Source organism: Neoarius graeffei, chromosome 16 (genome assembly GCF_027579695.1).
Source record: "Neoarius graeffei isolate fNeoGra1 chromosome 16, fNeoGra1.pri, whole genome shotgun sequence".
Classification (NCBI taxonomy): Eukaryota; Metazoa; Chordata; class Actinopteri; order Siluriformes; family Ariidae; genus Neoarius; species Neoarius graeffei.
In genome coordinates, this window is record NC_083584.1 from 21,673,376 (window position 1) to 21,687,242 (window position 13,867).

The 13,867-nt window shown below is 40.2% G+C and overlaps 2 protein-coding genes across 4 annotated transcripts in view; both read left to right on the forward strand.

The window, feature by feature from the left end:
* The window catches only part of snx13 (sorting nexin 13), a 206,041-nt gene that overhangs the window by 134,749 nt on the left and 57,425 nt on the right, over nt 1-13,867 (forward strand). For 2 of the 3 annotated variants that reach the window (XR_009656790.1, XM_060942627.1), the window contains one exon: nt 90-1,056. The exons of the other annotated variant lie outside the window; for it this stretch is intronic. Coding sequence is in view for 1 of the 2 variants with exons in the window: in XM_060942627.1 (XP_060798610.1) it covers nt 90-109 (20 nt within the window). In the remaining variant the exon portion in view is untranslated. Of the gene's footprint in view, nt 1-89; nt 1,057-13,867 lie in introns of those variants that run through there. 3 annotated transcript variants of the gene reach the window in all.
* Nucleotides 8,079-13,867, forward strand: part of LOC132900497 (serine/threonine-protein phosphatase 6 regulatory ankyrin repeat subunit A-like) — a 195,131-nt gene continuing 189,342 nt past the window's right edge. The window contains exon 1 of the mRNA XM_060942622.1: nt 8,079-8,299. Within this exon, the coding sequence (XP_060798605.1) occupies nt 8,273-8,299 (27 nt within the window). The 5' untranslated portion in view covers nt 8,079-8,272. The remainder of the gene's footprint in view (nt 8,300-13,867) is intronic.

A 13,867-nucleotide genomic window follows, 5' to 3' on the forward strand; every position in this document is an offset into this window, starting at 1 on the left:
CCAAACTTGGCAATTCCCAGTAAATTATTTTGAGGGCTCGGGATAAATGGTATATTACCAGAACTAAGGATGTGTGTCTTGATCGACAGGAGAAACATCTGGAAATTGAAGTGATGGGTCGATGTACTGGCCTGCGTAACCCTCGAAAGCTGTTTTGTGGTAGAAAAAGTAGCCACAAGGTGGAGCACAAGACTTGATTCCTGAGCTTTTACTACAAAACAGCATTAAACAACACAAAGGTGTCGGTTTCTTCATCATGGTTCTTTTCATGTGACTGTTGAGAGACGTTCATTGGGGAAATACTGATGTGTTGGTTTATTTTAGACATAATGTGCATGTAAATTGTAATATAATGTGAAACTTCCAACATAAGATGAAATGGACTGGACCCAAATCTAATTTATACTCTTTTTAAGGAAAAAAAAAAAAAGGATTTAAATAACATATACAGTATGGTCATATAATGTGTGTGTGTGTGTGTGTGTGTGTGTGTGTGTATATATGAGGTTTCTACTGTACTTTTTATTTTCTTTTGTACCCATGGAACTGCACTATAAGTTCAGGACTGACATGTACCTTGTAGTTTTATGTAGTAGTAGTAGTAGTAGTAGTAATACATAAATTTAAAAATAATACATAAATCCATTCATAAATAGAATAAAGCATTTTTCAATAATCCTCTGGGTTCTTGACTTGGGCTAAAAGTTGTGGATAAGGGTGTTTTTTTTTTTTTTTGTTTTTTTTAATTTTGTTCTACTAGTGGACCAGACATGAGTGGTCACCATCAAAATGATAAATTTTAAGGAGTAAGTGGTGCAAAGAAAACTGTCATTATAAAAGACAAAAAAATAAGACGTTCAAGGAAAATTATCAGCAACTAGATGGTGAAATTTATTTATCAAAGAGTGATTTTTTTTTTAATTAATCCAGTTATAGCTACATTTGTGGAACGTCCAAAAAAAACAAGTTGCTCCCTGTTATCACTTATTCTAGTCGTTCCTTCTCTCTCGCCAACCTCTTGGCTTTCTTTTGTTGTTAATAAAACACACAGCACAACCTCGCATTGTTACAAGTTTGTGTGAATGAGATGTTGCTATAGAAACGATAAACTGCGATTTGCTTTGCTGCCAGTATTGTTCGAGCTGCTGTTATAGAAAATTAATCGACACCACTTAACCGGATACGTCTGAGAATTCAACAGTTGTGGTACAAGATCAGATCAAACATTTCCAGCAGCAGCAACAATAAAGTACCCCTAAAGGTAAAATAGCTCGTCTCTGGATCAATATCCTCTAAGGTACTTATTTGTACCCTTTTATATATTGCTTGTGAACCCTTTTAGAATTTTCTATATTTCTGCATAAATATGACCTGAAACATCATCAGGTTTTCACACAAGTCCTAAAAGTAGATAAAGAGAACCCAGTTAAACAAATGAGACAAAGATATTATACTTGGTCATTTATTTATTGAGGAAAATGATCCAATATTACATATCTGTGAGTGGCAAAAGTATGTGAACCTTTGCTTTCAGTATCTGGTGTGACCCCCTTGTGCAGCAATAACTGCAACTAAACGTTTCCGGTAACTGTTGATCAGTCCTGCACACCGGCTTGGAGGAATTTTAGCCCATTCCTCCGTACAGAACAGCTTCAACTCTGGGATGTTGGTGGGTTTCCTCACATGAACTGCTCGCTTCAGGTCCTTCCACAACATTTCCATTGGATTAAGGTCAGGACTTTGACTTGGCCATTCCAAAACTAACTTTATTCTTCTTTAACCATTCTTTGGTAGAACGACTTGTGTGCTTAGGGTCGTTGTCTTGCTGAATGACTCACTTTCTCTTGAGATTCAGTTCATGGACAGATGTCCTGACATTTTCCTTTAGAATTTGCTGGTATAATTCAGAATTCATTGTTCCATCAATGATGGCAAGCCGTCCTGGCCCAGATGCAGCAAAACAGGCCCAAACCATGATACTACCACCACCATGTTTCACAGATGGGATAAGGTTCTTGTGCTGGAATGCAGTGTTTTCCTTTCTCCAAACATGACGCTTCTTATTTAGACCAAAAAGTTCTATTTTGGTCTTATCCATCCACAACATTTTTCCAATAGCCTTCTGGCTTGTCCACATGATCTTTAGCAAACTGCAGATGAGCAGCAATGTTCTTTTATGGCCCTTTTCCACTACCCTTTTTCAGCTCACTTCAGCTCGCTTCAGCTCACTTCAGCCCGACACGGCTCGCGTTTCGACTACCAAAAACCAGCACGACTCAGCTCGTTTCAGCCCTGCTTAGCCCCTAAAACTCGCACCGTTTTGGAGTGGGGCTGAAGCGAGCCAAGCCGTGCCGAGTGAGGCTGGAGGCGTGAGCAGACACTCCCCTGTGCACTGATTGGTGAAGAGGAGTGTCCTCACATGCCCACACACGCCCCGCGAGCGCGCTGGGATCTGTAAACACCGCAAACCCGGAAGGAGAATAATTATGAATTACGAGAATTTCTGAAGCCTTATGCGCCTCGCCTCATCTATACGCTCTTGCCAGTATCTGTCCGCGTTGTCGGTGACAACAAGCCACAGCACCAAGACCAGCAACACTAACGACTCCATGTCCTCCATGTTTATTGTTTACTATCCGGGTCGTGAGACTACCGCTTAAAAGCTCACTGAATCAGTGACATACAGAGCATCGTGGACGAGTTCGCGGAGCGCAAGGCTCGCCGTATGCCCTTCAAATAATGCGCGCAGTAGGCTATTGATGTTTTATTATGAGCCATGTACAGTATGTCGCCGAATGTTTTTTTGTTTCTGAGTTACATGCTCGTTTGAAGGACTTAATGTACAAACTAACATAGTTGCACCCCGGAGTGTTGAAATTGGTAAACACAGTGCATTCAGTGAGGTTTGCACCGCCCTCCTTTTATTTCTGACTCTTCCTGTCACCGCTGCAACCTCTGAGCGCTCATTCGTATGCCCTTCAAATAATGCGCGCAGTAGGCTATTGATGTTTTATTATGAGCCATGTACAGTATCCTAATGTTTTTTGTTTCTGAGTTACATGTTCGTTTGAAGGACTTGATGTACTAAATAACATAGTTGCACCCGGTAGTGTTGAAATTGGTAAACACCGCAGTTGCGGACATTTTGTAGCCTAAAATGATGTTATGATAAGCTTTAATAAAGGGCCCGGTCATTTGCCCCGCCCCCGGCCCGGCTCTGACTTGTTCCGCCACTGTCACTGATGTCACTGTTTGCGCTGCTTAACGGCATCACATGACGTCCACCCACTTTCGCTAACTCCACCCAATGTGTCCACCCACTTCCAGCCAGCACGGTTCAGCGCGGTTGTAGTCGAAATGCAACTCCAACAGCCCCACTCAGCTCGACTCGGCACGGCACGGCTCAGCCGCGTTTGTAGTGGAAAAGCGGCATTAGAGAGCAGTGGCTTTCTCCTTGCAACCCTGCCATGCACACCATTGTTGTTCAGTGTTCTCCTGATGGTGGACTCATGAACATTAGCCAATGTGAGAGAGGCCTTCAGTTGCTTAGAAGTTACCCTGGGGTCCTTTGTGACCTCGCCAACTATTACACGCCTTGCTGTTGGAGTGATCTTTGTTGGTCGACCACTCCTGGGGAGGGTAACAATGGTCTTGGAATTTCCTCCATTTGTACACAATCTGTCTGACTGTGGATTGGTGGAGTCCAAACTCTTTAGAGATGGTTTTGTAACCTTTTCCAGCCTCATGAGCATCAACAACGCTTTTTCTAAGGTCCTCAGAAAGCTCCTTTGTTCATGCCACGATGCACTTCCACAAACGTGTTGTGAAGATCAGACTTTGATAGATCCCTGTTCTTTAAATAGAACAGGGTGCCCACTCACACCTGATTGTCATCTCATTGATTGAAAACACCTGACTCTAATTTCACCTCCTAATTAACTGCTAATCCTAGAGGTTCACATACTCTTGCCACTCACAGATGTGTAATATTGGATCATTTTCGTCAATAAATAAATGACCAAGTATAATATTTTTCTCATATTTGTTGAACTGGGTTCTCTTTATCTACTTTTAGGACTTGTGTGAAAATCTGATGTTGTTTTAGGTCCTATTTATATAGAAATATAGAAAATTCTAAAGGGTTCACAAGCTTTCAAGCACCGCTGTATATGTACCTTTTTGGTCCTAAAATTGTACAGTGTTACCTTGAGGTCCAATAATGAGCCCTAAGGGGTACAATAGTGTAGATTGTACCATGGGGGACAGAAATGGACTCCTACTGTACCCCTACTTCTGACGGTACGAGTTTTCTCATAATTGCAACTTGCTGTCATAATTGAGATCTTATAACTTTCTCATAATTACTTGCTAACTCAATAATTGAGATCTTGTCATAGTTCTTTGACTTACTGTCTCAATGGAATATGAAGTTTGTCATTATGACTTTCTATCTCATCATTATGATTTCTCATCATGAGTCTCATTTTTGAGTAAATAATAAGATCCTATCTCATAATAATGACTTGGCTAGACCTCATGATGAGATACTAAGTCATGATTTATAAGAAACTCCCATTTCTTTATGAGACAGTATCTCATCATTAGGACTTGCTATTTCATAATAATGACTTGGCAAGTTCTAATTATGAGATACTAAGTCACTGAGAGAGGATCTCGATTTATTTCATCAAAATATCTCATGATTATGAGAGAAATCAATGATGAAATACGAGGTTTCTCAATTACCACTTACTGTCTTGTAATTATGGCGTGGTATCTCATTATGACTTACTATCTCATCATGATGATTTATCACCTCGTGAGTCATATGTTTGAGTAAAGAATGAGCTCCTATCTCGTAATTATGACTTGGCCAGTCGTAATTATGAGAAACTCTAATTACTATGAGATAGTATCTCATCATTAGGACTTTCATAATAATGCAGTAGAGTTCCTCATAATAATTACTTGGCAAGTCCTAATTATGAGATACTAAATCATTATGAAATATCTCCTTTACTTAATGACTCATGATTATGAGAAATAATGATATACCATGTCATAATTATGAGATAGTAAGTGGTAATTAGGAGAAACCTCATATTTCATTATTGTGAGATCGTACCTCAATTAGGACTGGATATCTCACAATAATGAAATATGAGGTTTCTCATAATTACCACAATCTCATCATTTGAGTTCTCATTATGAGATAGTAAGTAATATTTAAGTAAATAATGAGATCATCTCATGAGTTCATATCTCATTATTAGGACTCGCTCAATCATTTATTATGAGATCTCATTGTTTACTCAAATGTGACTCATGATTGAGATAGTAAGTTGTAATGAGACCACATCATAATTGAGATAGTAAGTGGTAATTATGAGAAACCTTATACTTCGTTATTGTGGAGAGTATCTCATCATTAGGACCGGTTATCTCACAATAATGAAATATGAGATTTCTCATAATTACCGCTTACTATCTCATAATTTATGACATGGTATCTCATGAGTCATATTTTTGAGTAAATAATGAGATCATACCTCATGACTTTAGCCAGTACTAATGATGAGGTATTAAGTCATTATTGTTATATGAGATGATATTTATTCAAATATGACTAGGTTCTATGATGCACCTGTGGGGTAACCTGGACACATAGTCGGTGATGTTTCCCGAGGTCATCAGGTGTTTTGGATCTTGATATCAGACACCCTCCCCCAGGTAACCCAGCCGGGGATGGTCAGGCCCCGACTTGTGTCCAGGTAGCATATTCTGCCATGCATCACCCCTTTTCAGCCAGAGCCATTGGGAAGACTTCTCTGCCACTTCCAAGATTCATCATGAGGAGATAAATCCTAATGAGATTTAAGTAGTAATTATGAGAAACCACATCATTGATTTATCTCATCGTGAGATAGTAAGTCCTTGATGATGTCTCAATGAGATGCAAAGCCATAAGTATGAAATGGGATCTCATTAGTCAAAATATGACTCATGGTTATGAGGGAAATCAAAATGAGATAGTAAGCCATGAGAGACCATGTCATAATTGAGATAGTAAGTGGTAATTGAGAAACCTTCTCATATTTCATTATTGTGAGAGAACCAGTTCTAATTATGAAAAATGAGGTTTCTCAATTACCACTTACCATGAGAGAGTATCTCGTTATGAATTACTATCTCATAATTATGACATGGTAAGTGGTAATTGAGAGACCTTCTCATTTTTCATTAGTGAAATAGCCAGTTCTAATTATGAAATGAGAAGGTTTCTCAATTACCACTTACTCTCTCATAACATGGTAAGTGGTAATTGAGAAACCTTCTCATATTTCATAATTAGAACTGGTTCTCTCACAATCATGAAATGAGGTTTCTCAATTACCATGTCATAATTGAGATAGTAAGTCATAAGATACTATCTCATAATTATGACATGGCAAGTGGTAATTGAGAAACCTTCTCATATTTCATAATTAGAACTGGTTCTCTCACAATAACCAGAGAATAATATGAGAAGGTTTCTCAATTACCACTTATTCTCTCATAATTATAACATGGTATCTCGTTATGACTTACTCTCTTGTTATAATTGAGTGAATAAGTCATAAGATACCATGTTATAATTGAGTGTAAGTCATAATGAGATACCATGTTATAATTGAGAGTATCTCATTATGACTTACTCTCATAATTATAACATGGTATCTCATGACTTACACTCTCATAATTATAACATGGTATCTTATGACTTTCTCATAATTATAACGAGAGAGTAAGTCATAACGAGATACCATGTTATAATTATGAGAGAGTAAGTGGTAATTGAGAAACCTTCTCATATTATTCTCTGGTTATTGAGAGAACCAGTTCTAATTATGAAATGAGAAGGTTTCTCAATTACCACTTGCCATGTCATAATTATGAGATAGTAAGTCATAAGCTACTATCTCATAATTATGACATGGTAATTGAGAAACCTTCTCATTATTTCATTGTGAGAGAACCAGTTCTAACTATGAAATATGAGAAGGTTTCTCAATTACCACTTGCCATGTCATAATTATGAGAGTATCTTATGACTTACTATCTCATAATTATGACATGGTAATTGAGAAACCTTCTCATATTTCATTGTGAGAGAACCAGTTCTAACTATGAAATATGAGAAGGTTTCTCAATTACCACTTGCCATGTCATAATTATGAGATAGTATCTTATGACTTACTATCTCATAATTATGACATGGTAATTGAGAAACCTTCTCATATTTCATTATTGTGAGAGAACCAGTTCTAACTATGAAATATGAGGTTTCTCAATTACCACTTGCCATGTCATAATTGAGATAGTAAGTCATAAGCTACTATCTCATAATTATGACGTGGTAATTGAGAAACCTCATATTTCATTATTGTGAGAGAACCAGTTCTAACTATGAAATATGAGAAGGTTTCTCAATTACCACTTGCCATGTCATAATTAAGATAGTAAGTCATAAGATACTATCTCATAATTATGACATGGTAATTGAGAAACCTTCTCATATTTCATTATTGTGAGAGAACCAGTTCTAACTATGGAATATGAGAAGGTTTCTCAATTACCATGTCATAACTATGAGACAGTATCTCGTTATCACTATCTCATTATGATATTTTATCTCCTCATGGGTCCTATTTTTGAGTTAATAATGAGCTCATATCTCATAATTAGGACTGACCAAGTTATAATTATGAGATTTGTTATTATTACGTGAAGAAGGGCATTTATATTACTGTCTTGTGTCACTGCTATGCACAAACACCTGATCAGTATTGGTCTTGTTTAATATTGTGTTGAGAAACAGAAGATGGTGTCTAATTACAGATCTAAAAGTGTACAAAAGTGCCATAAAGAATATATAAAAGGGAGAAAATGCATGTATTTGACCGGCAACAGTGTGTATCTGAGAATTACTACACCTCAGGAGAGTTTTTCTCCTCCATACATTTCTAAGCCAATCAGTGACGACTTTACTGCTACGTCGGATAGGAAACCAGCCAATCGCGTGCGTCCTGACTGCTCGGTGATGGTGGCGGTAATGTTGTAGAGCCCGCAGCTCGTGTGTGGGAAGAAAAAAAAAGGCGAGCGCTCCAGGGAGAACTGAAATAAACCAGAATCCTTAATGAACTCGCTACCAGGCGGAGGACTGGCTTCTTACACGAACTAGCAGAGCGAATGAAACGGAAATCCGTATGAAATCTAACGACGAGCCAGAAACATGGTGGTTCTCAAAATCCGAGACCAGGTATGTTGCAATTTCTCGCTAACTAACGTTACTTTAACCAGCTGCCGTTACTCGTATTTTTTTCTCCACCCGTACTATGAGGTAAATCGCCTCCTTGACTGTGATTGGTTAATCCTTTTTTACTTCCAACCACTACAACGGCTTTAGAAAGAGTACTAGCCTATCAGAGCATAGGGGCGGGATTTGTCGTATTACGGATGGGGAAAAAAATTGTAGCTAGCGAGGTAAAGTAGCTAGTTAGCGACGCATATAAAAGACCAGCACGGAGATGGCATTTTTAATCAGATATTAATTTTAGACACGGGTGATACAAGACTCATTCTCATCTCCTACAAGTGCCTGTCTTTTTTTATTTTTTTATTTACCGGACAGGAGAGTTTATACGGTGCTATACAAGTTTAAATTTAATTTGTACTCCCCGTTATTGTGATATTTTTATTATTCTGTAAACAGACTTTCAGTCGATGGTGAGCTTTAATTCGCATCACTTCTTCATCTCAGACAAATACAGAGCGTTGTAAGTTCTCTTTCTGCAAAATGACTCTTGAGTGCCATTGTGAGGTGATGCTGTAATTTTATAAAGCAAGTGTGATCATGGTTCCACATCAAACTCAGAATGAGTAAATGACTTCAGGGCCACCCAGACTCTGACAGCAACCTCGAGTGAAGATGGTTTTATACATGTGACAGAATCAGGGCCAATTCTTCACATGCGCTCTCAGGATCCAGAGCACTGGGCAGCTGTGCTCCAGCTGGGGGTCCGGGGACACAGAGGGACGGGACACTGCTCTTCATTCACTCACCACGTTATTCCTGCAGGTCCAGGGAATCGAACCAATGACCTTTTGGGACCGAGTGCTGCTTCTCTCGTCTTTAGGCCATGGTCGCCTCATTGCGTTATTCAGGGGTGTCAAATTCTGGAGAATTACATCAGGGCCATAATCTAAAGCTATTTTATACAGAGAGTGGAATTTATTTGATAGTGGAATAGAATGATTGTAGGAAAGCTAACTGTGATGGGGGGGTAGGAAGACAGATGGATATACCTGACTGGGTGTGGATAGATGGATGGATGGATGCAGTTGACTGAATGGATGGGTGATTGGATGGATGGAAGTGACAAATGGATGTGGATGATTTGGAAATGAGTGGATGGATGGATGAATGAATATATATAGATGGGTGCAGTTGACTGGATGAATGGAAGTGATTGGATGGAAATGGATGAATGACTGGAAGTGATTAATGGATGTGGATGAATGGAAATGATTGGATGGGATGGAAATGACTGGAAGTGATTAATGGATGTGGATGAATGGAAATGATTGGATGAATGGAAGTGATTGGATGGACGAATGAATAGAAGTGATTTGGATGGATGGAAGTGACTGGATGGATGCATAGATATAGATGGGTGCAGTTGACTGGATGGATGGAAGTGACTGGATGGCTGAATGAATGGAAGTGATTGGATGGATGGATGACTGAATGGAAGTGACTGTATGGATGAATAGATATAGATGGGTGCAGTTGACTGGATGGATGGAAGTGACTGGATGGATGAATGAATGGAAGTGACTGGATGGATGATTGAATGGATGGAAATGGATGAATTAATGGATGTGGATGAATGGAAATGATTGGATGGACGAATGAATGGAAGTGATTTGGATGGATGGAAGTGACTGGATGAATGAATGGAAGTGACTGGATGGATGAATAGATATAGATGGGTGCAGTTGACTGGATGGATGGAAGTGACTGGATGGCTGAATGAATGGAAGTGATCGGATGGATAGATGAATGAATGGATGTGGATGAATGGAAGTGACTGGATGGCTGAATGAATGGAAGTGACTGGATGGATGAATAGATATAGATGGGTGCAGTTGACTGGATGGATGGAAGTGGATGGATGAATGAATGGAAGTGATTGAATGGATGGAAATGGATGAATTAATGGATGTGGATGAATGGAAATGACTGGAAGTGATTAATGGATGTGGATGAATGGAAATGATTGGATGGGATGGAAATGACTGGAAGTGATTAATGGATGTGGATGAATGGAAGTGATTTGGATGGATGGAAGTGACTGGATGAATGAATGGAAGTGACTGGATTGATGAATAGATATAGATGGGTGCAGTTGACTGGATGGATGGCAGTGACTGGATGGCAGTGACTGGATGGCAGTGACTGGATGGCTGAATGAATGGAAGTGATTGGATGGATGGCTGAATGAATGGAAGTGACTGGATGGATGGCTGAATGAATGGAAGTGACTGGATGGATGGCTGAATGAATGGAAGTGACTGGATGGATGGCTGAATGAATGGAAGTGACTGGATGGATGGCTGAATGAATGGAAGTGACTGGATGGATGGCTGAATGAATGGAAGTGACTGGATGGATGGCTGAATGAATGGAAGTGACTGGATGGATGGCTGAATGAGTGGAAGTGACTGGATGGATGGCTGAATGAGTGGAAGTGACTGGATGGATGGCTGAATGAATGGAAGTGACTGGATGGATGGCTGAATGAATGGAAGTGACTGGGTGGATGGCTGAATGAATGGAAGTGACTGGATGGATGGCTGAATGAATGGAAGTGACTGGATGGATGGCTGAATCAATGGAAGTGACTGGATGGATGGCTGAATCAATGGAAGTGACTGGATGGATGGCTGAATGAATGGAAGTGACTGGATGGATGGATGGCTGAATGAATGGAAGTGACTGGATGGATGGATGGCTGAATGAATGGAAGTGACTGGATGGATGGATGGCTGAATGAATGGAAGTGACTGGATGGATGGATGGCTGAATGAATGGAAGTGACTGGATGGATGGATGGCTGAATGAATGGAAGTGACTGGATGGATGAATAGATATAGATGGGTGCAGTTGACTGGATGGATGGAAGTGACTGGATGGATGAATGAATGGAAGTGATTGGATGGAAATGGATGACTTAATGGATGAATGGAAATGATTGGATGGGATGGAAATGACGAAGTGATTAATGGATGTGGATGAATGAATGGAAGTGATTGGATGGACGAATGAATGGAAGTGATTGGATGGACGAATGAATGGAAGTGACTGGATGGATGGAAGTGACTGGATGGATGAATAGATATAGATGGGTGCAGTTGACTGGATGGATGGAAGTGACTGGATGGCTGAATGAATGGAAGTGATTGGATGGATGGATGGATGGATGTGACTGGATGGATGGATGAATGGATGTGGATGAATGGAAATGAATGGATGGATGGAAATGGATGGATGAATTAATGGATGTGGATGGATGGAAGTGACTGGATGGATGAATGAATGGAAGTGATCGGATGGATGAATGGAGATGGATGGATGGAAATATTTGGATGGATAGATGGATTGGATGGATTAGGTGGCTGCACCTGGATGGAAATGATTGGATGGATGGATGGATGGATGGATGGGTGGGTGGGTGGGTGGAATTGATTGGATGGATGGGTGGAAGTGACTATGGATAGATGGATGGATGGGTGGGTGGGTGGAAGTGACTGGATGGATGAATACAAATAGGTGGATGGTTGCATGTGACTGGATGGATGGATAAAAATCGATGGATGTAAGTAATAGGCTCACATAATTCTATTAGTAATAGTAATGAAATTAATAGTCATGTAATATTGTAATAGTAATGGCTCACAGTAAAGCATAGTCATGCTCTTTATGGGTTCATTTAGGACTCGAACACATGGAACCCAAAAGCAGTGTTCTGCCTCGTGTGTTTCCCCTGAATGTGTCCCCTCGTGTCCGCGTGTCGATAAAGCAGTATATTTTAACCAGCACGGTGTCTCTGCCATTTCTTTTTGGACTCCATGTGCAGGAGCAGCTGGTCTCCCTAATGGTGTGTTGGCCGCTCGCTCGGCCACTCTGTAGACGAGACCGACAGCCAGGACGCTCATCTGCTCCTCAGCTCTTCTTATTGTCTTGTCTTGCCTGTTGTTTGACATTGGGGTCGTGGTTTCTTTTGCTGTTTTAAATTAGTTTTACAGCTCTGACTGGCTTCAGAGAGACGGCATGATTTTAGAAGCCTTTTGTCTGAGAAACGCAAAGGCTATTTCTGTCACAGTGTCGCTGCTGAAGTGAGAGAAACTTGAGCAACTTGGCAAACATGCTTGTTAGAGTTAAAGGTGCATTTAGATGTGTGACCCATCCTCCACTCCTTCCTCCTCTCCGTCTTCGTGTGTGATTATATACACGGAGTGCAGAATTATTAGGCAAGTTGTATTTTTGAGGATTAGTTTTATTATTGAACAACAACTATGTTCTCAATCAAACAAAAAGACTCATAAATATCAAATCTGAATATGTATGGAAGTTAGAGTGGGGTGTTTTTAGTTTTGGCCATTTTAGGAGAATATGTATGTGTTCAGGTAACTTTCACTGTGCAGAATTATTAGGCAACTTAATAAAAACCAAATGTGTAGCCATTTCACTTATTTATTTTCACCAGGTACACTGATATGACAACTCCAGATTTGCAAATAAACATATCTGACATTCAAACACAAAACAAAAACAAATCAGTGACCAATATAGCCACCCTTCTTCATGAGGACACTCAAAAGCCTTCCATCCATAGATTCTGCCAATTTCTTTATCTGTTCACGACCAACATTGTGTGCAGCAGCAACCACGGCCTCCCAGACGCTGTTCAGAGAGGTGTACTGTTTTCCCTCTTTGTAGACCTCACGTTTTATAATGGACCACAGGTTCTCTATGGGGTTTAGGTCAGGTGAACAAGGGGGCCATGTCATTATTTTTTTCACCTTTCAGACCTTTACTGGCTAGCCACGCAGTGGAGTATTTGGACGCATGAGATGGAGCGTTATCCTGCATGAAAATCATGTTCTTCTTGAAAGATGCTGACTTTTTCCTATACCACTGCTTGAAGGTTTCTTCCAGGAACTGGCAGTAGGTCTGGGAGTTGAGTTTGAGTCCATCCTCAACTCGAAAAGGTCCAACAAGCTCGTCTTTGATGATACCAGCCCATAGCAGTACTCCACCTCCACCTTGCTGGCGTCCGAGTCGGAGTGGAGCTCTGTGCCCATTACTGATCCAGCCACAGGCCCATCCATCTGGCCCATCAAGAGTCACTCTCATCTCATCAGACCACGGCACCTTAGAAAAATCAGTCTTAAGATATTTCTTGGCCCAGTCTTGACGTTTTATCTTGTGTGCCTTACTCAGTGGTGGTCGTTTTTCAGCCTTCCTTACCTTGGCCATGTCCCTCAGTATTGCACACCCTGTACTCTGACACTCCAGGGATGTTGCAACTCTGGAATATGGCAGAACTGGATGCTAATGGCTGCTTGTTAGCTTCACGCTTGATTTTCTGCAGATCATGTGCAGTTATTTTGCGCCTTTTTTTCCCCACACGCTTCTTTCGACCCTGTTGACTATTTGCAATGAAACGCTTGATTGTTCGGTGATCACGTTTCAACATCTTCGCAATTTCAAGAGTGCTGCATCCGTCTGCAAGACATCTCACAATTTTATACTTTTCAAAGT